Here is a 27,575-nt window from a genome sequence, read left to right as displayed (position 1 = left end):
AGGACTCATCAGTGAGTCGCATGTTTTATAACTTAAAGATAATGTTTTTCAAGACTTCCTTTCCCTCCAGGGAATTAACTTCTGCAGACATTAAGTCAGATGCAAGCGAATCCATTTGTCTCCCTTCTTTTCCTCTCTTTTCATCACAGCGTGTGTTCGTGTGGGACTTGGATGAGACAATAATTATTTTTCACTCCTTACTCACGGGGACTTTTGCATCCAGATACGGGAAGGTAAGAGTCCATTTGTCTCTCTCTCTCTCTTTTGTTTTTCCAACAAGATTGTCTGTCCAGCTGATTTGTCCTGGGAATTGTGGGGGCAGTTTATGAGGCAGCCTCTCAAACAAAAGCTGCCCCTCTGGGGCGGTTGGAGAAAGCTGATGGAATTTTCCCTTGACATGTGAAAATTTAATTAGCTTCCTTTTCTATTGTCTGCCATGCCTTTTCTTCCAACACATGAAGCATTCAACGGCCACTTGATAGGACATAAGCTCATAGTCGTTGGCTGTCTCCCTTCTAAGAGGACCAGGATACACTGCAACCCAAACCACTAATCCTAGCTTTAAAAAGGAGGTGAAGTCTTTTTCTTCTTCCCTGTTGTTTATCTTAGTGTCTCCAGCAGATGAATTTCATTTTCCTTCCATTTTCTGAGACGAGGGGGAGGTGTTTTGTCAGCTCCAGCGTGGAACTTAGCAACAGCTTTGCAAATGTGTCATCAGCAAATCATGTTGGGGAACCATCCAGTTAGCATTCTGGGCAAATGCTATTGGCTGATTGGTGGTGAATGGAAGGAACATGGAACCCACCTGAATAATGCAAACATGGACCCAACTGCTAAACCCTGAATCCTGCCCATTCTTTGCATTCATCCTGTGGGCCTCTGGACAAACCACATGTGGGTGCTCCAGGCGTCTGCCGTCTCTTCAGGGAGACAGGGGAGGGTGGAGGGGCGGAGGTTCAGAGGCCTGGCGAGTTTGCCATCTCATGTGAGGTGAGTGACCTGTTGGCAGCTGCTTCCACGCCTGGGTAGGAACCTTGAGACTCGCCAGCGCCTGGAAAATATTTCTGTTTCTGTTTAGAAACCAGGAATATGATTTGACATCACCTCATGGCTTTTCCAGCTGCTTGTGTTTTTTTTTTATGGGAGTTATAACAAGCTGGATGTGCAATTAGCAAGATAGATTTATCGTCTGCCATTATGTTGTAAAGAATATAAAAATGGTGTTGGTAGTGCAGAAATCTCTTACGGGGTAGGAATGCCGTTAATATGTCTAGCAGTGCCTGCGGGGAACCCGGCATACAATTCTGGACTACGCACAGGTGAGGTCGGGGATGGCAGACTGAAGCTGGCCACCGTTGGGAGAAGGTGGGCTGTGCCGCGGGGGCTCCTGTAGTGAGTTGCTCTCTAGGCCTGGGCGTTCTGTGGGTTTTCTGCCCACCCTGATCAGTCACCTCCCCTAGAAAGCGTTCCTTCACTCTTCTTGCCCTGAGAGCCACGGTGAAGTTCTCTACAATCAGTTCTCATGACTGTGTAGGGCTTTGTCACCTTCTCAATGCTAGTGATTCTCACGTGTGTCTCACTGCCAGCCCGTAAACCAAATGGTGGGCCCTCTCTAGACAGCGAAAAAGCCCAGAGATGCTTTCTGAGTCCCTTGCCACCTGGTCCACATGATTCCTCGTTGCCAGCCACGTCTCTCCAACCCTAACACCTGAGCGTGCCACCTCCACCTGTCTGGTCTCCCAGCTTCCACTCTTGCCCTTTACAGCGCCTCTCAGAGGGCTGGTCCTGAAACACAAGCCTGGTCCTGTCACTCCCCTTTTGAAACCATCTGTGGCGCCCCACCAGTGACGAACCCTGACCCCAGCCTCCAGGGCCCGCCGTGAGCTGGCCCTTGCCCCACTCTCCAGCCCCATTTCCTCCTTCTCATTCCCAGTTGCTGTCTGTCCTTGAACCTGCCGTGTTCTCTCCCATGTCTGCTGGGCTTCTTCCAGAAGCAGAGCCTCACGGGAGTGAGTGCAGGTAGTTCATTTGGGGGTGGAGTCCAAGAAGCCCCCGATGCAGAGTGGGAAAATGAGACGGGACGGGGAGGCGGCCAGTGTGGGTACTGCCGTGGGTAACTGGGGCTCGGGCCCACCAGGGACCCCAGGGACCCCTGAGATGTGTGTAAACACATCTCAGAATTGACCCGCCCGAGGAGTGAAGGTGCTGGGATATTTATCTTCAGATTCCCTCCCATCATGGGCTGAGGGCTTCTCCAGGGTGTCACCACCCTGCATGTCTGGCCTTTCCCGAGAAAGTTCTAGGAAAGGGAATCACAGGCGCTAACAGTAGAAAATCTCTGCATGTAGAGGAATGTTGGCAGCTGAGGGGACATGCGGGAGACGCACATTGGAAGCCTCTGCGTATGTAGAATGTTCTAGAAACTTCTTTCACAAGGTTAAATCCTATGTATCTTTTCAGTTCCTCCAAGAGGACTTTCCTAACCACTCCCCTCCATCTAAATTGCATCTCTCCCCATCACTGCATTTTGCATTTGCAATTATTGTCTTTCTCCCTCCGAGGACGTAGGTACTGTGAGGGCAGGGGCCACGAACATTTTTCGCGGCCCTCCAAGTACAGTGCATGGGCCAGAATGGCTCAATAAATACTGGTGCACGAGTGATGCGGGACGTTCTCTAGAGTGAAGACTGCATGACGACAGGCGCTCCTTTTCCTGTTTGTTTATTGCTCTATCCCCAGTGCATAGAACCGTGCCCCAACCCCCGCCACATAGCAGCCGTCAAATAAATATTTGTTAAATAAGGGAAGGAAGGAAGGAAAATAGTGTCAAAACAAACAATTTCTAACTCATGGCCACTGGCCAGATTCAGCCTGCAGACGTTGTTTTGTGTGCCTCTAGAGTGCTTGAAAAAAATGTGAATTTGTCGCCAGCATTTAAAAATCAGGAGATCACACAGACAAAAACAATCTAGCTCTTGAGCTCTTCTTGAAGACTTAGGAAGTCTGACAGGCGTGTGTTCCCCAGAGGCAGCAGTCCGCGGAGCGGAGCAGCAGCTGCCCTGCGAGCCGGCCATTCGCTCCACAGCCCGTCCGCAGCCCCCACCTGGCCTGTGTAACTTGTTTATGGGGCCCTCCTGGCCCCACGGGGATCTGGATTTCAACATTCTTCCTAGAATTACAGAACCACAGAGTGTCAGAGCTAGAAGAACCTAGGAGGCCATCCCGCCCAATGAGGCTCCACAGAACCTAAGGGGAAACTGAGGCTCAGAGAGAGTAAGACCACCCAGGACAGAACGAGAGCCAGACCTCAGGCTCCCAGGACAGACAGGGAAAGCTGAGGTGAGGAGCTCTTGGAGCCCCCAGGTGTCCTAGGCCAACATCATTACTCTTCTAGAATTTTCCACGCCCTGCTCCATCTCTCTCTTAGGTGAGGAATGAGTATTTTTAATTTACTCAATCCAACAACCCTTGGAGAGATTCAAAATAACTGTGGCTTAAAGAAGATAGAATACAGGCATGCCTTAGTACTTGTCGGCTTCAGAACTTGCCAAACCCTGTACTCGTCACATTTTGATGAGGAGAAAGTGTTTCGGCACTTGGCGATTGCTCGGGACTCGTCCCACTTGCTAGGATGTGTGTGAATCACAGTGCTGCCCCACAAGAGAAAACGCTTTATTGTCCAGTATCATCGGTTTCAGCACCTGTCATGAGTTCCAGAACAAATTAATGACAGGTACTGAGGTACCACTGAATTTCCCTCACCTGGCAGTCCAGGTGCAGCAGTTCAAGTTGATAAGGGTGCTCCTCAGCACCCGGGAACTTTGCCTTACTCTCTGCCATCCCTGGAGCATTGCCCTCGTCACCACGATAAACCACAGCCCACTCCTGCATCTGCTTTCCAGGCAGTTAGAACAGGGAGCAGGAAAAAGGGAGTCCACCCCTCTCCCTTTCATTCTATTCTTATTTTCTGTCCCTCTCTTTAAGTGCCAGGCCCAGAAGTTGCACATATCATTTCTACTCACATCCCATTAGCTGGAACTTGATCACATGGCCACATCTAGCTGCAAAGGAGTTGGGGAAATGTGGTCTAGTCATATAACCCGATACAATTCAGAGACTAATATTCTCAGAGAGAGAAAGGAAGAATGGATATCGGAGGACATCTAGCAGTTTCTAGAAAGAACTACCATGTAATAAGAGGGAGAACAATGAAGGAAAAATACTGTGGAAAAATAAAATTAGTTTGTTTGAAAGTTCTGATCAATTGGATTTGTGGGTCTGAAGCTCCAAAGAGAAGTCTGGGCCACAGCTATGAACTTGAAAGAGAAATACAGAAGATGTAGAGGAGCAGGAGAGTGGGAGCCCCGTTTTGCAGACAGAGTAACTGAGTCACAAGGAGATTGTGTAGTCAGATTATTCATAACAGAGCTAAAAAATATGGCCTCGACTTTTGGCCCAGAGCTCTTTGTGCTTTTCCAGTAGCTGCAGCCATTATTATTAATGCCTAGTATCAAGCAGGACTCTCAGCTTGAAGCATGGAGTCTTTAAGCTACAATGGAAACTTATTGCATCACAAGAAATGAGAAACGCAGGGGTATGTGGAATTCAGGTTGGGCTGGATCCCAGAGCTCAAGCGGCATTCTCAGAGCTTGGTGTCTCTGCGCCCCTCAGCCAACCTTCTTCATATAGTGACTCCCTCCTGGCAATCCCAACTAAGAAAAGGAGACCTTCCACTTTCCCAATGCCAGCGCGACCCCAGGCTCGAACCTCACTGGCCCAAACTGAGGCAAATACCCCTCCCAACACCAGCCTCTGTGGCTCTGATCGGCAAGCCTCGGTCACAGGCCCACTCCTGGCATGGATGGAGCAGAAACTCAGGCCAGCCCCCTCCCAACCGAGTAAACCCAGTAGGGAGGGGACGGTCCCCACAGGAAACTGAGGTGCACTTTCCAGAAGAGGGTGAGCGCTTCGGAGGTCCAGAATTGGCTCTGAAGGCCAAGGCCCTCCGCACCTCCACGCCAGGGAGCAGCGGCTGCTTGCTTGTGGCCCTCGCGCTGAGCACTGTGCCGGAAGCGGGAACCATCCCAAAGGTGGTCCCAGCCAAAGGGGCGGGGGACTCACTGTTTACTTAGGGAAATAAGACCAACAGACACTGAAAAGGATGAAGGGATGATGCAAAACAGAGTGTTTGAGTTTTAAAACAGAGACCGGGCTCCCTTCCTGTCCCCAGTCAGAGCGAGTGCTGCTCCAGCGATGCTGTCACCTCTCCACTTCCTTTCCGTTTCTCCCACCCCACCCCACCCCCCGCCCCCCAACTCAGACTCAGAGCCAGGGCTTCCCTTTGGTGTCCTACCTTCCAGCGGGTTGTGGATCCACTAGCGACTCCCTGGACAGCTGGAGCAGCCAGCCGTTGCCACCTCCTTCCCGACCTCTCCCCCTGTCCCTGACCTCTGTTTTCCCGCTGAGGTCAGGCAACTGCAAGGTGGTCGGGAGTCTCTGCCTGTGGCCAGGAGGGGGTTCTAAAAGGGATTCATCCCAGGTCCTCCCAGGGTTCGCAGCGGGTCAGCCCAGGCTCCTTCTTCGTAACTCGCCTTCCAGGCGGCTCAGGACCCACCAGAAGCTCAACTCTAGGTCCAGGCGTGTGTGTGTGTTCTTAATAACAGCTTCAGTGAGATATAATCACGCACTATAAATTTCCTGTGTTAATGTGCACCATTCGGGGGTTTGTAGGATATTCACAGAGTTGTGCAACCGTCACCACTAATTTTAGAACGTTTTCATCACTCGGAAAGGAACCCCATACCAATGGAGAAACCCTCCCCCCTCCCCTCCCTACAGCCCCTGACAACCGCTAGTCCACTTCCGCTCTCCAGACGGTTCCCTCTTCTGAACGTTTCTGGGAATTGAGTCACACAGTCCGCGGTCTTTGTGTCTGGCTTCTCGTACTTAGCATAACGCTTTCAATGGTCATACGTGCCATCGCGTGTCTCGGTCCTTGTTTCCTTTTGCTGGCCACCTGCTTTTCCACTGCACTGCATTCTGCCTCTCCCTTCACCAGCTGATGGACAGCTGGGTGGCCGCCACTTTAGGCTCTTAGGGATAACGCTGCTGTGAACACCTGTGGTTTGGTTTTTGCGTGGACACGCGTTTTCCGTGCTCATGGGTATGTACTCGAACCTAGGAGTGGCGTTGCCGGGTTCTATGGTAACACGAGGTTTGACACGTTGAGGAACCGTCAGCGTGTTGTCCAGAGGAGTTACAGCATTTTACGTTCCCGGGGTGTGCGGGCCCCGGCGTCTCCCCATCCTCACCACCCCTTGTTTCCGTCTGTCTCTGTGTCATAGTCCTCTTCACGGGTGGAAAGTGGTACCTCGTTGTGGTTTTGATGTGTACTTCCCTAATTAATGACTGACTATATGACTGACCAATGATGTTTTCGTGTGTTTATTGGCCATTCGCAGTATCTTCTTTGGAGAAAATAGCTACAGTATTCAATCCTTTCCCCATTTTTTTTTATTTTATTTGTCTTTTTATTGTTGAGTCATAAGAGTTCTTTATATATTCTGGGTACAAGTTTATTATCAAATAAGTGATTTGCAAATATTTTCTCTCGTGCGGCATGCAGCTTGTCTTTTCACTTTATTGATGGTGTCCTTTGCAACAGGAAGTATCGCAGGGGGGAGGGGTTGAAATTAAATGTAAGGGAAAGGTGAGCAAGCAAGGAGGCCTCATGGAGATGGTGAATTTTTCATTAAGACTTCAAGGAAGTGGAGGAACAGATCCGTGGTGGAAGAGCAAAGGAACAGTGAGTGCAAAGGCCCTGAGGCCGAAGTTTGCCGGGTGCATTTACAGGACTAAAGGAAGCTAGTGTTGCTGGAACAGAGCAAGCAAAGGGGAGAGCAGTATCTCAGCTGGCCTTGGCTCTGAAGTGGGGGCCTCGGAGGTTTGCAGCAGAGGAAGAGCAGGGTCTGAGTAATATATATATATTACTCAGGGTTCACAGCGGCTATATAATAATTATATATTATATATAATATATATATTATAATATAATATATATTATATATTATATATATATATTATATATATTTCTTTTAAAGATTTTATTTATTTTCAGAGAGGGAAGGGAGGGAGGGAAAGAGAAACATCAATGTGTGGTTGCTGGGGGCCATGGCCTGCAACCCAGGCATGTGCCCTGACTGGGAATCGAACCCGTGACACTTTGGTTCGAAGCCTACACTCAATCCACTTGAGCTACGCCAGCCAGGTTCTGAGTTATATTTTTAAAGAATCCTCTGGCTGTTCCCCTGGGGAGAGCAGACTAGAGAAGGGCAAGGCTGGCAGCAGAGGGGCCAGCGAGGAGACTGCTGCACCCATCCGGCTGGAAGATGATGGGTATTCGGACCAAGTGGCGGAGAAGTGTAGCAGTCTGCATACATTCGGAAGGCAGAACCAGCCACAGACGCAACGGGACTCCTTGTTCTCACCCCTGGGCCACAGGGATGTCCCACGTTCCGTCCGTGGTCTGCCTCTGAATGGACCTGTCTCTTCTCCTCCGTCGCCAACCAGCAAATTGCTGTTGTTGGACAAATACTCCCATTTTTGCATGTTTGCTGCATGCCCAGTACTCTGCTGTGACTGTTCTCAGAAGTTGGACCTCAAAAGCAGACTCCGAGTTACTTTTATTCTCCGCCCACTCGAGGCCCCTTTCTCATTTCACGTAGATACAGACGTGTGTCTCCTCGTGAACCCACTGTACTCTTCTCCCTCCCCTCCCCATGGTTTCATGTGCAGCTTTTTGTCCGTTATCCTATAAAACGTGTGTTCTTTGGTGTGCCTTCATGTGTTACATGTGTTGATGGCCTTGTTGAACTACCCTACGCTTCTCGCTTCCCTCCCTCTGCGCTGTGGTTCCAGATAGGTCCTTCCACACTGCGCATGCCCGACTCCACGGCCCTAAGGCAGCGGTGCTCAACGGGAGGTGACTTTGCCCCACGGGGACGGTTGGCAGTGTCCTGAACATTTTTGGTTGTCCCCTCTTAGGGAATGCTAGTAGCACCCAGTGGGTGGAAGCCAGGCATGCTGCTAAATGTCCTGCAACCCAGAGACGGTCCCCACGACAGAGAGGGGTCCGGCCCCCAGTGTCCGTAGTGCTGCTCTTGAGAGACCCGGCATCTAGCCGCTGCCCTGCTCCCAGAGTTCCATGTCTTCCTTACCCCCGGTCCCCACGGGGAGGACACCAGGCTCCCCCACCTGCCCCCCAGCACAAACAGCTGTGTGATGAGCATCCTTAATGGACTGCTCCTTCTCTCTCATTGAATCCCCACCACCAACCTGTAAGGCACAGCTGCTGCTATCCTACCCATTTCTGGAGAAACTGAGGCTCAGAGAGGTGGAGTGACTGAGCCAGGGTCACCCAGCTCGCAAGGAATGAAAGCCGGGATGTGGCCCACTGCCCTTAATTCTATCCCTAAGCGGCGCCCCCGGGATTCACACGAACGTCCTCGGGATAGAAGTTAAGCGCCACTGGGAGTTCTCTCCTGCCTGGCTGTGAGCTCCCAGAGCACGGGGACCGAGTCTGGTGTGTTCCAAGCTTCTCGCCCTGGCAGCTGGCAGGACCCGGCACATCCACCGGACAAATATTTGTTGAACAAACAAGTAAATAAATAGCTTGCGGGCAGGGACTTGTCAGCACGTGTGGTTGCAAGCACTGCAGAAATGAGATTTGAGGGAACAAATATCCACATTTACGACGAGACAGGGGCCTGCCCTCATCTCTCCGGGGCCAGGATGCTGGGAGCCGGCCCGGCCCGGCCTCCCCCGGGCCCACTGCGGGGGCTCCGCAGAGGCTGTGGAGTGTTGGGCAGGTGACTCCTCGAGGCTCGGGGCCAGTGACACTTTAGCAGGCGGGGACCTGGGATGGACCCAGGTGACCCTCGTCGCCTACCTGAGTGGAACCCCCTCCAAGGCTCCCTTCCATGTCAGTCACGCTTTTAAAGGGCCGGTGCTCTGCTCAGTCTGGAAGATGAGAGGCCTGAGACCGGCAGTCCGGGGTCAGAGTTGGCTGGGAGACAGGTGCAACTGGGTCCCTGGCATTTCCTTAGATTCTGCATTGGTGGCTAATATTTTTACATCGGAATATTTTACATCAGAATCCTGATGTCTCAACTTCTCTTGGGAAGTGAGAAGGTCTAACACCACCAGGCCTGAATGTTCAGAGAGTGAAGACCCTTTGACAGGACACGTCCCCCCGGTCACCTCAGCCCCCTCACCCCCTGGGTGAAGTTTTCCGCATGCCACCCGGGCGGGGGGCCGTGGAGCCATTCCACTCGTGTGTGGTGCAGCCCCCGCCCCCACAGGCATTTATGTCTGTGACCTTTGCTCCAAGGCCAGCTCGTGCCCAGAGTATGGGGGATATGTGGGGCAGAGATCACGGGTCCCCCCGCCCCGGGTCTTCTGTGTGGGCTCTGGGACGTGGGGGTTCCTGGTCCCCTCCAACCGGACTCCAAGCTCTGCCCGGGGTTTCCAAACCGTGCCCTTAGGGTCCTCCCCGGAGGCCGGCTCGTTCCTTCCCAAAGTCCGTCTGTCTTGGGAATCCATGTTCCTGCCGGGGATCCTGCTCACTCAGTGTGGTCTAAATCCCTGCCACCACCCACCGCCTCCGCTTCCAACAAACAGACGGGGGGCGGGGGGCAGCAACACTCATCCCGTGTCCCCTCCTCGGAGAGGTCCCTCCAACCTTCCTCCCAGGCCCTCACGCCCGATGGAGGCTCCCAGCTCCACGGGGCTCGGCTCACACAGCCGCAGGGGTTCCCTTCTCGGTGTGATTGATTGATTACAGGCTAGCACCGTCCTCCTCCTGATTAGAAGGCTGGGGGTGCACCTTCGGTTAGCGTCATTAAGGCCACACCTTTGTCCCTGAAGCCTCTCCATTTCCATAGGCATGATGACGGGGAACCTGTGACACTCTGGGGTGTTCTTACAGTCTCCCACGTGACACGCTGGGGGACAGAGCCCCAGTTGCCCACAGCAGCGACCCGCTCACGGGCCCATCCTTGTTAACGCTCTGCCTGTTGCCCCCTTACTTCCAAGCTCTGCCGCCAATGCTTCCCAGGGTCACCTAGCAGGTAAACTGCCTGTCCCTGAATCCTAGGCTGGGTGGGGGTCTGCTTCGGGGAGACCCAGACTAAGGCGTCAAGGGGGTCTGAATGCTCAGAGTTCATGGTCAGAACGGAAACTGCTCACTGCCAGACCCCTGTTGTAACATAGTCCCCTCCGGCTACCTGCAGTGTGGTCCGCCTCTCAGGCCCCATCCCAGAGGCACGGAACTGGAATGGACGCCTAAACTGGACCTCCAGGTGGTTCCTTCACACGTTAATTAGTCTGGGGAGCAAGACGTAAGCCGTGAAGTCACCTGGCGACAGCTCTGCTCATGGATCCAGCCAGCCTCTCTGTGAACCTAGAAGGGGCTGGGGAGGGAGAACCCGGTGAGGTCTTGGCTCCCGCGCCCCCGCGGCCAGCCGCAGGCCTCCCCCGCATCGCCCCTCCGCGGCGGCGTTGTTACGCGGTTCCGGCTCGGATTCCGGAATCCGATCCCCATCGCGGTGCCATCAGGATTCAATCAGATCCAGTCGGCGATACGCAGCTTGGCCGGTCCGTTACTGCTTTACAAACCGGGAAAGAAATAAAAAACCCTGGTTTTATGACCCCACAGTTAAAAACTATTTGTAGAAGTTGCTACGGTTCAAATCCAAAGTGCCCTCTCTGGAGGACTATTAGTTAATTTAGGGAACCACGGATTCTTGCCTTTCCTTTCTCTTCTACCCCCATCCCGCCCGCCCCCCCCCCCACCATCTACCTTGAGATGCCGCTCTCTGCCTTTCAGACATCCAGAGCTTTCCACCCTTTGACAAAACACAAGCCAAAGTGCTTAAGGACATCTGTTTATTTTATTTCTTTAATGAGAAAACCTCCCCGTTCCTCCGGGCTCAGCTGTGTTTATTTACCTTGTGTTAGCCGTGTGAGGCTGGCCCGTGGAAGTCGAGAGCCCGGCCCTGTCCCTCCCTCGCCGCAGCCCCCAGATCTGAAACGGAGTCGGCTCGGCCCAAGGAAAACAGAGTCCTTGGAACTCTATAAAATAGATTTTCAAAATAAATACTGCCTAATTCACTCAGTAGATGTGGATTAAGTCAAGATGAATACAATTTGGAAAGGATTTTCTGAGGAAGTCGGAGATTTCTTTCCCCCACTGGGGGTTAAACCTTGTATTTAAATCCTCGCCACCGCCCCCCCCCCCCGCCCCAGCCACAGCTCTCTTTTCAGTTCAGGAAAAGGTATTTAGTCTCCGTGGCTAATAAAGAAATGGTGGCCCTGATCACCTTCCCCAGCACTGATTATTTGCTTTGTCGGACCAGGGTCGGGGACTTAAGGCGTCACTCCCTTCCACCCAGTGAGGGCGACAGGCACACGTCTGCAGTTGTCACTCTCGCGGGGGTCGGGGGTCGCTGGGCAGCAGGCTGGAAGCTTGGAAGAGTGTCCTAGAGGTGAAAGAGGTTCCCAGGGCCGCCGGCTGGCGGGGGGAGTGGGACCCTTTGTAGATTTAATCCCCTGTAATAGCCCTTCCCTGAGCCAGGGGGCCTCCTTGCCAAGAGCCTCTGCTTATGTATTTTAGAGCATTAAAGGATTATTTCCAACATAAAATATATTTTAGAGATGGCTTGGGGTTGTCAGAAAAGTGCTCATTAGCAGAGACTCCGCCGCTTGGAGAGACCTCGCAGGATCCCTCAACTTCGGCGGAGAGTGTCGGGCGAGTTTAGACGCCCCATTTTCCACCCACAAATCTAACAAATGCCGGCTGCTTCCCCAGCAGCTCTTGCCAGCTTTTTTTTCCCCCTTCGCTAGCCCCACCTTCCAGGGAATGCCGGAGGGCATCTGAAAAAAATACTAATAAGAGGGATTTAAATCTCCAATGCAAAAAAAACCCTGCAACAAATTGTCTGTCGGGGCAGAGTGAGCTCTTTTGTCCTCTGTAAATATAGGGGTTGCTGCTCACAATGATAAGTGGTGAAAAAAAAAATCCCAGACGCCCTGCGGACTGAAATAATAGGGACCCGTTTTCCTTTACGCTTAACTAGCAGGTTGAAAAGCTGCCTCCCCTCCCCACCCCCCCACCCCCCGGGGCCCCACCTGCACTTTTTTACGGTGCTTATTTCCCAACAATGGGGCTCCTGAGATGGCTGGAAATCCCAAGAGCCCTCGGTGATGAGGGTGTCTCTTGGTGAATGGCAGCAAGGTGTCAAGGCGGTTGTATCGGGCGTTGCCTTTGACAGGGAAATAGGAAGTCTCCTCCCAGCAGGCCTGCTGCCCACACTTCTTCTGTGAATTAGTGAACCTGTGGACCTCACTGAGGGCAGAGCCGGGTGAGCAAGTTCCCACGCAGGCTCCTCTGATGGGGCTGACCTCAATGTAGAAATTACTCAGTAGAAGAGTCTTTTTGGAAAAGTCCATCTGAGGATGAATGGGTAAATACATCATAGGGTCTGCATACAATGGAGTATCTTTCAGCCACAAAAGGGCATGCAGTTCTGGTCCATGCTACAACACGGACAAACTCTAAAAGCATCACGCCAGGAGAAAGAACCAGACATGAAAGGCCACACACAGTGTGATTCTGTTCATACGTAACGTCCAGAATAGGTCAGTCCATAGAGACAGATTGGGGACCCGCTGCCTCATGGCCGTGGAGTTTCTCTGTGAGCTGGTGACAGTATTTTGGAACTAGATAGAGGTTCGCTCGTCCGTGCAATTGGAAGAACCACGCCTGCCCCACTGACCTCAAAAGACCGGCTGGTTTCCCCAGGGGCCCTGTGGGCTCCTCGGAAGGAACTCAGACTTCCTGGAGCTGGTGAACAAGGAACATTTTTTACTTGAAAAATGTGGGTGTTTATGTTTGTTCTTTTATTTTTTATAAATGCTCTCTTCACCTGGTTTTGGTGGCAGGGAAACACTGGCCTTCTCAAATGAGTTGTGAAGCGTCGCCTCCTCTTTTACTTGCTGGCCGAGGCCGTGGAGCATTGGTGCTAACTCGCCTTGAAGCGTCCGGTAGAATTCCCCAGTGAGACCATCTGAGCCCGAAGACTACGTGGTGGGAGGGTTTTGACTGTGAATTCCATTTCTCTCATACTTGCCGCTATGTCATCCTGGGTGAGTTTTAGTGTTGGTGGTCTTTTGAGGAGTAGGTCCATTTCATTCATTGCCCAATTTATGCGTCTAGAGCTTAAAAGAAAAAGGTATTTACTTTCACAGTGACTCCCAGTCAGTAGCTTACACCGCACCGTGCCGTGTAAAATGCACTCCCGTCTATACTGCGCACCCGCGTCCACGTATTTGACCCAAACTTTCCGGAACAAAATCTTTCATTTTGATTTTTTTTATTCAATTTTTTATTTCATTATATTTAAAAACAAAACTGATTATCATATTCCAGGGTATTATTTTGCATACAGATATCATTATGGCTTGTCTACAGTTATGCTTTTAATGCATAAGAATAAAAAATTGAAAAACATTTATATAGATGCAGAATTAGTACTACCCATGTGTAATGTGCATCCTTACTTTTCCCTCAAAAATTTGAACAAAACGTGCTCATTATACACGACAATATACGGTAACCCATACCCAGAAACCTTTGATTATATGCATAAAAACTATACGTCTCTCCCCACATGTATGGCACTGGGTCGTGTGTCATCTCCTTGGTCCTTAAGACAAAACTACGAGGCAGACATGGTGACCATCGCCCTACCCACAAGGATGCCGAGGCCCTGCCCAAGACGACCCAGCTAGTGAGTGGCAGAGAAGGGGACAGACCCAGCACTGCCAAGACGATTCTAAGTCCCTCGGCCTCCCCGGGCTGACCACAGCCAATCACCAGGCCCCCAGGTTTCCCAGCCAACCTTCCAACTTTTGGTCCAACCCCAGTCTCTCCCCGTGCCAGATATCACACTTTACAGTGCTTTCCAAACACACCACATGTGTTCCTGCCTCGGGGCCTTTGCACTGGCCGTTCCCTCTGCTTCATCGTCCTGTGGCTGGCTCCTTTGTTTCATTTGGGTCTTTAATGTCACCTCTGCAGAGAGGACGTCCAGGACCACCCTGTCCAAGAGCCCTCCACAACACACATAGACACAGACGCACTCCATCGGCCTCGCTCGCTCACTCGCTCTCACCCCTCCAGCACATCCTCACGTTTCACTTTCCTCAGAACACTTGTCACTGTCTGAAATGAGCTGTGTCCTAGTGCTTCAAGGCCCGCCCCCTCCAGCAGACTGTAAGCTCCACGTGGGAAGGGACTTGCAGTGTCTGAGAGCAAGGAGCCAGTGGGCATAATGGTCTACACCAGGAGTTGGCCAGATCTGCCCGCCACCTGTTTTTTTTTTTTAAATAAAGTTTTATTAGCACACAGCCATGCCCATACGTTTACATATTGTCTCTGGCTGCTTTTACACTAGGACAGCAGAACTGGGTAGTTGTGACAGAGATCATACGGGCCACAGAGCCTGAAATATTTGCTATCTGGCCCTTTATGGAGCAGTTCACCACCTCTGGTCTAGAGTAGGAGCTCTGGAGCCAGACTCCTCAAGTTCAAAGCCAGCTCCACTCCCTACCCATGTGGCCGCGGGCAAGTCATATCGCTTCCCTGTGCCTCGATGTGTACCGCTGTAGCATGCATGTAACGGCGATCACTTACCTCGCGGGGTCGGCGGGGGAGGGCTCGCTGAGCTAATACGGGGAAACTGCTTAGAACTGCGCCTAATGCATGGTACCCAGCTTCTGTGGATGAAGTTAATAAACTATAATAACAAATAATAGTAAATTAGTAAACAGCTGTCTTTCAAAGAACTGCATCTTGAGAAGCATGTTGCTGATGGTAGAAGAATGTCCTCTCTATGGAAGGTATGCCGAAGTATCGCTACTGCTGATAATAACAATTAATAATAAGTGGAAGGCTCACAGCGCTGATGGGTGTCGGCGCTGCGCAGCTGCGGCAGGCACTTGCTGAGAGTCAGGCACTTGGTGTGAATGTCTGTGGACTCCCCGCGCTGAGATGGCCGTCGGTCCTGGGCCTGGTGGGGGGCTCAGCCCATCGAGGTCTGTTTGGAACTTTCATTTTCTAAACACTCAGAGTCCCAAGGACCCCTCGGGAGGGGGCTCATCAGGACGGAGGGCCCCAACTCCACGTTCACAGCTCCGCTTAGCTACTTATTTATTGGGGGTCTTTTGTCTGTAAACTTACATCCTAGGAAAATGCTTTAAAGGCTGCTAGATACTTCCAGCTGAAAGAACGTTTTCCAAAGGATAAAAAAGTCTAAGAGACTGAGGTGTTGCATAAAGTTCCCGAAGCGGAACCCGTTTAGGCATCTCCTTTGTTCTCTTCGATCCGAGCGCAGTTTCATCATTTGTCATCCGTGTGACTCTTCCGTGATTCGGGGACGATGGGATTTGTCTCACAGCGCTTTCGGTGGAATTCTTGTTGGTACAAACAGGCCCATTTGCTGAGCTAAGAAGGTCCTTTCTGGTTCCTGTGTTCTCCTGTGAAACCGCCAAAGAAACTGGGTTTTTTTTTTAACTTGACTGTTCAAACATGTGAATCAGCCTGTTTTTTCTTTACAACCATCATTTTCTTGTCTTCCTCTTTTGAACAAGCTGATCTGTTTTCCAGGAGTTTCCAAGTAATTAAACCCAATTAAAACCATTAAATTCTCTCTTTTAATGACAACTTTATTATTCAAAGCTAACCACAAGGAGGAGATTTCACTGGCAAAGCCCTGCATTGTGTCTTAATCCATCCCTAACCTCTGGCTGACACTTCCAAGAGATAAACCCGGCAGAATAGCGCGGCTTGTTTAATGAATAGCTTTAATTAATACTTTTCTTCCTTGTGGCAGAGTAATTATTTGTTCAGCTTGTAAACAGCTACTTGGCAGTGATTTTTTTTAAAGACCCAGTTGGCTCCCATGGTGTGATGGCTTTGACTGGTTTTGTGTGTTCGTGTGTTTTTCCTTTAAAAGGGAGGGGATGGGGAGAGGTCTCCGTTCCAGGCTAGGTGCAGGAGCCCATTGTCCTGACGTTCGGGACGTCAGCGTGATCACAGAAGACGAGCGAGGCACATGCAGGTGGCGGGCTGCCTGCGTCTGCGAGCCGTCTCCAGAGTGGGCAAGCCTGCCCTTGGCAGCGAACGCCTGCAAGCCCAGACAGGGTCCCCTCCGAGACACAAGCCTGGCTCACGGCAGTCTGGGCGCTGAGCTGAGGAGGAAGGGCTGGGTGGGAAAAGGCCAGGCTGAGCTCCAACCCTGCAGTAACCCCCCACCCCAACCTCGCCTTCCGGCGGTACCTGAGAAACACAACCAAGTGCAAGTGCTGGGTGTGGCCAATGCCCCCCCCCCCGCCCCGCAAGGCGTTCTGCTGCGGATAAGGACTCGCCCCGCAGCAGTGTGTGCTCTGAACCCACTGCTCATCTCAAGAACTTTCCGTGATGTATCAGCTCCTCTCTTTTCCCGATCACGTCAGGAGGCCAATGCTGCAGCTACCTACACCGGACAGACGAGGAACCGGGCACAGCGACTTGCCCCCAGTCGCAGGGCTCCCAGCAGAAAGGGCAGAGCCCAGTTTGCAGACGGGTTCCTGGCTGCCGCAGTGGTCCCGAACTACCTACCGGGTCCCACTCACTGCCCTTGCAGACAAGAGATGAGACAGGAGAACAGCATCTCCCACTACGCTGGTTGTAAGATTTTTCTTTTTTTTAATTTAGCTCATCACTTAGTTAGAAAGCCAGTTTCGTTAATAAGGTTGCCCACTCCACAAGTACCAAGTTGATTGACTGGCACTAAGGACCAAGGCTTTTCATTATTTTAAAACCTTTTAGAGCAGTGGTTTCCCCGGGGGGAGGGGGAGAGGGGGTAATTTTGCCTCCCAGACACATATGGCAGTGTCTAGGGTCACTTTCAGTTGTCACGACTGGGTGACAGGTGCTGCTGGCACCTAGTGGACAGAGGCCAGGGCTGCACCCAAACATCCCACAGTGCACAGGACAGCCCCCGCGACAAGGACGGACCTGTCTCTGAACGTCAGCTGTGCCGAAGCTGAAAATTCCCGATTCACAAATGTTCACGTTTTTCGCTCCAGAGACATTTTGCAAACACACGGAAGCAATGGGAATGCACGCACCGATCATTCCCCATAAAGAACTGGACCGAACCGCTTCTTTCAACGTCACTAATTATCTCGGTGATGTTGACGGCTCCCCAGGCCCCCGGACGTGTGGCAGGAACACATCCAAGGAGCTGACCGCCCTCACCCAGACGTCAGCTCCGGGTGAGCCTGCCAGCGCGTGCCTGCCTGACAGCCTCGTCCCGTCCCCAGACCGCCACCTCCGCGTGGTCCGCAAGCCTCCTTCGGGAACGCCCCGGGAGGAGCACGAAGCAGGGTTAACCGAGTTCAGCCTCTGAGAAGCTCTGTGCTGAGGGAACTGTTCAGGAATCTCCAGATGTCTCTTTGGAGCCACCACGACTTCCGCCCCCTGGGAGCACGCAGAGACGTGTTTGGAGCAGGAAAGATGAGCCAACAGTCCGGTCCCGGAGGGCTCACGCCCGGGACGGGGTCTGCTCGGTCGGAGGCCTGGGACCGGAAGGGAACCTAACACGCAGGATGTCAGAGGCGAAGCATCTCAGGGTCAAGACCGGGCTTTCCATCCTCACCTCGGGAGCCCTGACCTGACCTTGGCATTGCACCTGAGACAGCCCTGATACCAGCGAAGCTGACCTGGAGGTGGCTCACCTTAGGCCGCTGTGAGAACAGGACGGCATTTACTGAGTGTGTTTTGCTTTGCGGTTGGTTTCTTGGTTGGTTGGTTGGTTGGTCGGTCGGTCGGTTGGATTTTGTCTGAACATTTGCTTTGGAAACGCTGCATTTGATACCATTAATGGACCTAGCGAGCCCCTGAAGTTGGTTCCTAAAATGGGTCTCCCCACGTCATACCTCTTTTTGACTCCCGTGTGACAGCACCCTAAAAAGTCTCAGGCTCCCATAAGTGGAGAGAAAGGCTGGGGAGCCAAGAAGGGACCTGGGGCCCTCCAGGGACGGCTGCAGGGATCTGGTTTCCAGTCTCAGCCCAGGCGTCTGGTTTCCGAGGAGCCATTTCTGGCGTTGGGGGAGGGGCGGGGCAGCGAGGAGTGGGGATTTAACAAGGCATCTCTGCTTTTCCACCTCAAGTCCAGGAAATGAAAGGCACAAAAGCTCAGAGGCAGTAGGGGCCTCCTTCTGTCCCCCCCCACCTCCCAAGCCCGGCCGTGATTAGGGAGGAAAGCCAGGCTGAGCCCCGAGAAGAGAATGGGGGCTGATTTTCACAGGGCAGCTGCTGCTCATTTCTTCCCACGTTGGAAGTGCAACTTCGTTAACAGGGTCGTTTATTTCATTAACGGTGGGCATCGACACTTCTAGATTGGGCGTGTATTTTTTTTAATCTGACAATAATCTGCCTTAAGCACCTTTAGCCTAATAAAGTACGTGATTTGACGTTATTAGTTCCTGTAAACACACTCAGTGAGAGCAATGGTGAAGATTTGGGAGTCCTTCAAAAGACCACAGTCATGGAAGCCAATTTCAAGGTGAATGTGGGGTGCGCCTGTCTTCTGTTCAAAGGGTTGTGACGCTGAATCACTGAATGTGGATCTCACTTCTTGGAATTAAACCCCCTTTAGAGCCATCTCGTATAAAAACTTGGAAAACTCAGAAAAGGGAATTCTTTAATGGACAAATAGAGTTGTGAGTCATGAAAACAACTTTTTTGGTTAAAAAAACAACAACCTGGACATTTTTGTAATGAAAACAGTTGCCTCCTAGCCTGTCGGAATTGGGAAGCAGGCCTCTGGGGTTACAGCTTATGTTGGGGAGCGTGTCAAGTTGGGGGTGACAGAGACCTTTGAGAGAAAACTCGTGTAACTGCCCTCGTCTTAATTAACCCTGACCAGCTTTTGCATCGGGTTTTTAAACCTCCAGGAATCCATGTGCCATTTTCTTCATGCATGTGTGACATCTGATTAATTTTGTTTTTAGAAAGATTTTTGTTTGTTTTCGCTCCTACCTTCTCGCCTCCATCCAGAAAATCCAGCCACAGGTCACAAGATAACGTACCAATCCACAAGGCAGATCTGAGAGTGGTCCATCTGGCGGGAGTCCCCGCCATCTCCTCTCATTAAGAGAACCTCACCGAGAATGTGTAGTAATTCAGTTACGGAGCTGCAATCAGGTCCCTGGCATCTGCCTGGGGTCGGGGGAGGGGTGCCCAATGCCGCGAGCCTCGTCAGTGGATGCGTGCTTAGCCCAGCTCGCTGTCATCAAAACCAAACGAACCCTGAGAAATCTGTAGAACATTAGGGCACGCTGAAAAAACCCCTGCAGTGCCCCAGTCTGATTGGTCCCTTCGCTGGGAGAGAACCACCCACGAACTCTGCAAGATGACATTCCATCCACCCCGGCCCCACCGGCCCCCAGCACAGCCCTTCGCCGGACAAGTGACAACTTGAAGTCTGTTTTGGAAAAACTCCCTTTTCTCCGTTCTCCATTCTGGTTTAAATGGATCATTTCTTAAAAAGCAAATCTGTTTCTGCTGTTGCTTGTTTAGGAAATTAACCGCTGATTTTTTTTTTCTTTACTCCAAAGAGCATGTAATGATGAAGAAAATGGTTTTCATGTGAGATGGAACCCTCTGATTGCGTGGGTGTTCCGGCTGGGTTTACAGAAACAGCTTCTCCGCTCGAGGGTGTGAGAAAGTGGGCTGGGGGCATCGTGCCCGTGGCCAGCGCTGGCGGAGCCTGCTGCATGGCCGGCCGGCTGTTCACACGCTCTCTCAGGCCATCCTCACGGCCTCGTGGCAGGGTAGAGGGATCAGAGTGGACTTGAGTGGGTCAGTGGCCTTTTATCAGCTGAGGAACATGGTGTGAAGGCTCCCACATTTTAGGCTTTATTGTACTGAGTGGCATGCTGGGTCAGGACGAGGGCCCTCGCCCTCCAAGCCGCACAGGGTGGCTGAAGCCTGCCGCCCAGGGCGGTATGTTTGTGGGGGTGTATTAGGGATGTAGGCAGCAGGCAGCTCACAATGAAACCGATGGCTTTTGTCTTGCCCTTACTCCAGATGTATTTCACATTCATTAATGCTGAGTCTCCATCGGTTGTTGTTTTTTTTCTTAGTTTCTCAGTCTTTGCAGGCCTGGAAAAATATTTTCTACTTGGATAATGTGGCCCGGGCCAGCGTAACACTCTGCGTTGCTTAACTCCCGGGACACTCGTACGTTTCTTGGGCTGTTCCAGACTTTTCTGCCTCTGTACAATTAGTTTTTATCAAGTGCCTTCGATGGAGGTCCCACCTCCACGGTTCAAAACAATCCGCTGAGCAACATGCAAGCAGATTTTAGGAAAACCAGAAATAACGAGAATGCTCAAGGAATACGTAGGTATTCTAAGGGTTCTCCTCAGAAACATTTGGGTGCCTTTGAATTTTTGTTTTAATTATTCAACATACAATAAATATTTGAATCCCTTCTCTTCTCTAAAATGTTAGTGTATTCTAGATCATGCTGATTTAGCTCGATCATCATCACCGCTAATTCCTGTCCCCACCTCTCTGCCGGCCGGAAGTCATCATTGTTCTGACTTCAGGTATATCCTTCCGGATATCTACAAATATGTAAGTGCCCATGGGGAAGCAGTAGGAACACTTTGTGTGTCTCTAATACATGGTACAACCTCTCAAGGTCTACTGCCTGGTAACAACAGGCAGTATATAACTTTCAGAAGATTGCTACTTTTACTCAATAATATGTTTTTTGGTGTATCCATGTTAATACATGAAAGTCAGCTTGATTTCTTTCAACTGAATTTAGTTTTCCATGGTTGGATGTACTACTCTATTTTATTTCTCTAATCACCTTTGGCTGGATAGCGAAATCATTTTCCAGTCTTTTCCTATTTACAAACAGTTCTGAAAGGAACATCTTTTTACTCATCCCTTGCTCGCATGCATGTGTGGGGTTTTTTCCTAGGATAGATCATGAGAAGTGGAATTACTGAGAATGTTTTATTTTTAATTTAGTTTTTTTAATCCAAGACAACTATGCCTAGAGCTAAAACTCAGCCAGTCTTCCAAAGAGAAGTGTAATGAGAAACAGCGTCCTCAGTGTCCCCTCCCACCCTTTCTGCCCAGAGGTGACAGCTTTGAACTCATGCTGAGTCTTTTGGCATTTACCTCCAAATTCTAAGTAACCTATCTACGTTACGACTTCTTGATCTTTTTTTCCCCCTTAGGCGTGTTCTCTGGCTTCCCAGACTAGAAGCCAAGAATTCAGTTCTCTCTTCAGTCCTTGCCCTATCGCACACGCGTGAGTTTTCTGGTCACACACCCCCCCCCCGTCAATAAATGGTCTCTTCTGCCCTGTCAGCACCGAGCATTTGCCTTCTTAAAGCCCTACAAACTATGTTCCACAGATAAGCCGTATTGGGTACAATGATTACTTTCCCTGTTTTGTGCGCTGGCCTGGGAGAGGACATGTCTCTAAGCAAATCCTTTCTGCAGACGAGTCTAAATAGCAGCTTCTTCTTGCTCCTTGCCCAGCGTTCGGTCGCCGGTGGTCAGGGCACAGGCCGCCCGGCCCAGAAGGGATGTGCCGTTACGCAGAGGTGAAACGGTTGGGGTGTGAGTCATGCGTGAAGTCACCCCCAAAACCTCTTCCGAGGTCACACAGTGATTCCCTCCTTGGCCCCGAAAAGTTTGTTTTCCTTGTTTCGTCTTCACTCTCCACTGAGTGCTCTCCCCTACGGCGTCCGGCCAGGGCTCCGAGGGCCGAGCGCTGGCGGCGGGGCCCTGATGAGGTGTTTCGCCGGCTGGCTGTGTTCCTGGGCTTCGTGCTCCACTGTGTGTGTGTGTGTGTGTGTGTGTGTGTGTGTGTGTGTGTGTAGCTGAGATCACCGGCTACATTTTTTTGAGGGGTCAAGAAGGGTTGATGTCGTTGATTATTTATTTTTATAATAGAAGCAATACAGCCTTTTGGTGAAAAACAGGAAGCGAGGTATAAGAGCGCCAGGACGAGGGCCCCTGTGCCCCTCCCCGGCCCCTTCCAGACCTCCTGGAAAGCAGTGCCGCTCTGGACTCGGATCTTCTGGGTTCAAATCCCAGCACTTCCTAGCCAGGTGACCTTGAGCAGGGTACCTAAGCTTTGTGAGCCTCCGTTTTCTCATCTATAAAGTGAGAAGATCATAGTACTCACCTCCAAGAGCTTTGCCTGAATCAAATGTTAATACTTACACAGCGGCACGGAGAAAACATGCGATAAATATTAACCAGGAACATCACTAAGTGCTGTACGTCCTTTTAGACTCGTGGTTCTTCACCTTGGCCGCACATCGAAAGCACGGGGCGGAGCTTTAAACATTCCTGATTCCCCGATCCCATCCTCGGCAATTCTGATTTTACAGGTGTGGGGTGCGACCTCAGCCTCAGGATTTTTTTCTTTTAATTTTTTTTATTTATTGATTTGAGAGAGAAAAAAAAACATCGATTTGTTGTTCCACTTATTTATGCATCGGTTGCTTCTTGTGTATTCCCTAACCGAAGCTCGAACCCGCAACCTTAGTGTATCAGGACAACACGCTAACCCACTGACCTACCCGGTCAGGGCTGAGCCTCGGGATTTTAAAATGCTCCTCACATCATTTCATTGTACAGCCAGGGCGGAGAACCCTTACGCTACATATTTTCCACGTGCGTTGGTTGGGATCGGCGAGGTTATGCTGCAATAACAAACATTTCCCTGAATCTCACTGATGGTCCGTGTTCATCGTGGTCTGTTGCAGCCCCAACTCACATCGTCTTTACTCTGAAACCCAGGCTGTCAGGGTAGCTGTTATCTGGGTAGCACTTAGTCTTGTGATGTGGGAAGAGAGAGAGTGTGGCAAACCATGCACTGACTCTTAAAGCTTCCCACCAGAAGTGAAGCATTACTTCTGCTCACCGATCATTGGCCAGGGCAAGTCACATGGTCACACCTGAGTTTAACAGGGAAGGTCTATATCAGGGGCCCGCAGACTGGGAATGGCCAGAGTAAACATCTTGGGCTCTGCAGGACAGAGGATCTCTGTTGCAGTTATTCTTCTCTGCCTTCAACACACAAAAGCAGCCATGGATGATGCACTGTCCAAACAAATGTAAAAAATTATTCTTAGCTCATGAGCTATAGAGAAACAGACAGCAGATGAGATTTAGGTAGACATCCCCTGGTAGACCTCACCCTCCTACAGGGAGAAGCTCTTCAGGAAGGGACCCCAAATGTGGGTGCAGAGTAATGCAATCCATCACGCCACGTCTATAGAGAAGAAAGGGAGAGCAAGAATGGACCATTTTATTGCCGGATGTGTCCCACATGACACTGTGATACAACTTGCTTTGGTCACTTATACTGTATTTCTTCATGACAGTTTCATGTCAATAGCACTAGCATCACTTCGTTTTTTTAATGGCTGCCTCATTTTCCCTGGTTTAGGATGCACCCTAGTGGGTTTTGTTTGTGTGTTTGTCTTTATAATTAATCTCTATTGTCAGTGGCATTTAAAATACCAGGAGGTGCACAGAGAGATTGCTGTAAAGAGACAGCCTGCATCCCAGCTCTCCGGTAGTTTATAGTTTATACCGCTTCCCCTGAAATCTCTCCTGCCTCTCTGAAGACATCCATTTCCAAGAGGCCATTCTGCTCCTTGCAGCACTGAACACAGTTGCAATTCCAGGGACTTTTATGGGGGAGATGGAAATACTAAAGAGGGTAAATGTAAGTGATGAAAATCTAGAAGGGAAATCGCAGAAGCTGCACATTAGCACCCTGACCCCACACGGAAACACGTTTCAAGCCGTGAGCAAGCTGTGCGTGAGCCGTGCAGATGAAGAAAGGCCTTGCGGAGGTGGGACTCGGGGGAGAGGGAGACAGATGACGAGGCTCGCTCACAGGTGACCCACCCCCCTCCCTCCCACAGGACACCACGACGTCCGTGCGCATCGGCCTGATGATGGAAGAGATGATCTTCAACCTTGCAGACACCCATCTGTTCTTCAATGACCTGGAGGTTGGTTTCATTTCATAGTTGCCGTATTTAACCACCTGCATCTGGTTTGGGGGACGAGTCGCTGCCTTTTTTTTTTTCCTCTTTTTCCTTTGGAGACTAGAAACTTGGGCTAGCAACCCCTAAGGAGGCATAAAACTAGGACCAGCGACAGTTGATTAAAAACACACTAGACTGGATTATCTCCCGGGCTTCCCTGGGCAGTTAATGGGCCTCTCTCTCCACTCCGGAGGGGATGTCCGCTGGCAATTCTACTAATCCAATAACGGCTGCGTCGTTTCTTCCTCCCGAAATTTGCTATTTAGTAAGTTGATTAAGGCAAATTAGTATAGATCCCCCTGGGTCAGTAGTAATTAGCAGTGGGCCAGGATGGAAGCCCTAAAAATGTGTTTTACAAAGAGAGCAAGCAGAGGGACTGTGCTTATTTCAAGGATCTGCTCCCACCCTGGCTGGTGTGGCTCAGTGGGTTGAGCACCAGCCTGCAAACAGAAATGTCGCTAGTTTGGTCCCTGGTCAGGGCACAGGCCTGGGTTGCGGGGCAGGTCCCTGGTTGGGGACACAACCACATAAATGTTTCTCTGCCTCTCTTCCCCTCTCTCTAAAAATAAAGAAATTAAATATTTTTCAAAAATAAATAAATAAAGTATCTGCTCCTGTGCCTCTAAGCAAGCACCAAGGGAGACAGGAGATGGGGAGAGGAGCTTCAGAAATAAATTTCATTCGTTTATGCCCAGCCTGCGTCAAAGAGATTTGGAAATAAATTTTCAAATGGAAAACATATTTTAAATGAAACCACTAAAGCAAAGGAATAGAAAGCTAGAGTAAGGCATTGAACCAAAAAAGTCTGGCTTAAGCAATCTACTGGAATTAAATTCAGAGTTAATCCCTGAGCTTCCTGGTAGTCAAAGCAAAAAAGGAAATATATACATTGCTTACCTCTAATAAGAGAGCAAGCAGCTTTCTCCAAGGTGAAGAGGGGTGTTCTGGTTAATGAGAGGAGTAATGTGAGGGAGGGTCTTGTGGCTTTGTAAATTATGTTCTCATTATTGGTTTACCAGATTAAAAAACAAAGGCAACCTAAAATAAAACTGGTTATGAAAGAACAATTCTATTTATCCTAGTAGGGATGTTTCCCCCAGAACCTATGAAATCCCTGGGGACCACACGGTGAAGTGGAAATATGATGACCGTGAATTCCAAATCTGTCCCAACCAGCCCAGCGCATGACCGACACTCCTCCTCGGGGAAAGAGGCAGGTTTTCCTTCCAGCCTGCAGTCCGCCAGTCCGGGGGGCGCATCCCTGCTGGAAGCATCAGTCTTGCGTTCCGTTCAGTCTAGGGAAGCCACGTGGGCCTCAGCCCTCCTGTCTACGAAAAGGCTTGTTCTCTGCCCAACACCTGTTTCAAAAAGAGGATCGAGGTAGAAGCTTGTTGATGAAGAAAGGGAGCTTTGGAGGGGCGGGGAACCCCAGCGGCAGCGGGGCCCAAGACTGTCTCTTTAGCCAGTGGCACTGTGCTGTCTCCTTTTACGAAGACCTGACGTGTCTTGGAGGGAAGGAGGGGCGGGCAGATGAGGAGAGCAAGAGAGGAGGAGACACATTGAGTGAAACAGAGCAAAACAAAGTAAACACGGCAGCTGGATCCAGCTCGTATTTACGGGCCCTAACGTGGCAAAGGCTTGGCTGGTTGCAAAGAGCGAAGCCCAACTTGCTTTATCAAAAAAAAAAAAAAAGGAGGTTATTGGCCCCTGTAGTGGAAAACTTTGGGGCAGATTTAGCTTTTCCCAGTCTCCTGCTTCGAATGTCAGTGCCATGAGTGCAGGGGCCATGTCTGCCTGAGTCGCCCTGAATCCCCAGCGGCCAGGCAGTGACCAGCCAAACCAGTCCACAAGCAAGGGCGTTTGTGAACAGTGAAGAGGCTGTGAAAAACGGAACGATGAGATGTGGCCGTGAGAGGGGGTAGCATGGGGACCAGCACTCCGGAGGGCAGGGAATGGCTCTCCAGGAGGTGACGGTGAAGCCAAGCCTGCGTGACGACAGGAGCCCGCCGGGGCAGAGGTCGAGGGAGGCGGGATCAGCGAGTGCAAAGGCCCGAGGTGAGGACAGGTGTGCGGTGACCCGGCAGCAGAGAGAAGGCCCCACGGCGGCAGTAACGAATGGGGGCGCCCTGGGTCGGCCGGGCCAGGCGGGCCTGGAGAGGGAGGCCTGGGCCTGACGTGGTCACGGCCATCCGAGTTTATGTACAAGTGCTGGGGGCACCCGTGGGGCCAGGAGCACCCATGGCCCGGTTGAGGTTTTAAAAAGGCCACTCTGGCTGCTACGTGGAGCCTGAGCCATCGGAGGGGAGAGGCGGAGGCAGGGAGACCGGCAGGACGTTACTGCAGTCGTCCCCAGAAAAGCAGAACAGTGGGCTGAATGGAGGTGGGAAGAGGATGTGGGCGCTGGGGTGGAGGTAACGCGGGGAGGACCTGCTGATGCGATGGGCGGTTCCTGGGTGTGGGCCAACCAGGGCGACGGTGCTGTTCTCCGACGTGGACAGAACAGGGAAGGCATGGAGTGCAGCGAGAGAGACCTGCCCCTCTGTCCAGGGCACGTGGGTGCAAGACGTCTGGGACACCCCTGCGCAGGTGCCAGATCACGGGCAAATACGTGAGTCTGAAGCTCGTTGGCAGTGAAAATGCCAGGCACATAGTAGGCGCTTTGTGAGTCTTGGTTGAACCTGAGGCTCAGAACCAGGTATTTTGCGGGATTGGTATGTTTCAAGAGATGTTTCCAGCACCTTGCCCCCTCTGCTGTTCCTCGCTGGCCCCGAAGGCAAAGCTGCCCCTCTCCCGGAGGGACCCTAACTACCAGCTGAAGCTACTCAGGCACGGCAGCTTGTTTTTAGTCTCTATAATTTTTTTCAAAATTGTCCCTCCAGTGCCAGAAGTCCCCAGGGCCCCTCAGCAGGATTGAAGCCATGTTACACGATGGGGAAGTCAAGACTTACACATGTGAAAACATACTGTTTACACCCTGGCGGGTGTGGCTCAGTGGACTGAGTGCCAACCTGTGAACCAAAGGGTCCCTGGTTCGATTCCCCATCAGGACACATTCCTGGGTTGTGGGCTGGGTCCCCAGTAGGGGGTGTGCTAGAGGCAACCACACATTGATGTTTCTCTCCCTCTCCTTCTCCCTCCCTTTCTCCCTGCCTTCCCCTCTAAAAATAAATAAATAAAATCTTAGAAAAGCCCCTGTTAAAATCTAAAGGCCACCTCCCTGTGGCTCCCAGAAGGCCTGCTGGGACTGGGGAGAGGCCCCAAGACCTTGGGAGTCCAGTGGAGACCCAGCTCCTGCAGGATGGTCGGGTTTTGGGGAACAGAGTCAGATCCTCTGTCCATCTGAGGTCAGCAGCAGCCATGTGCGGGGAACT

At 51.2% G+C, this 27,575-nt stretch overlaps 1 protein-coding gene across 1 annotated transcript in view; it reads left to right on the top strand.

Annotated features, from left to right (window-relative positions):
• Positions 1-27,575, top strand: part of EYA2 (EYA transcriptional coactivator and phosphatase 2) — a 203,253-nt gene that overhangs the window by 151,661 nt on the left and 24,017 nt on the right. The window contains exons 9-10 of the mRNA XM_045832978.1: positions 150-233; positions 24,079-24,168. Coding sequence (XP_045688934.1) covers positions 150-233; positions 24,079-24,168 — 174 coding nt within the window. The remainder of the gene's footprint in view (positions 1-149; positions 234-24,078; positions 24,169-27,575) is intronic.

The sequence above is a fragment of the Phyllostomus hastatus genome, unplaced genomic scaffold (assembly GCF_019186645.2).
Source record: "Phyllostomus hastatus isolate PE091 unplaced genomic scaffold, TTU_PhHast_1.1 phas_contig_17, whole genome shotgun sequence".
Classification (NCBI taxonomy): domain Eukaryota; kingdom Metazoa; phylum Chordata; class Mammalia; order Chiroptera; family Phyllostomidae; genus Phyllostomus; species Phyllostomus hastatus.
The sequence above is the reverse complement of the archived record's forward strand: the minus strand, read 5'-3'. Positions and strand labels throughout refer to the sequence as shown.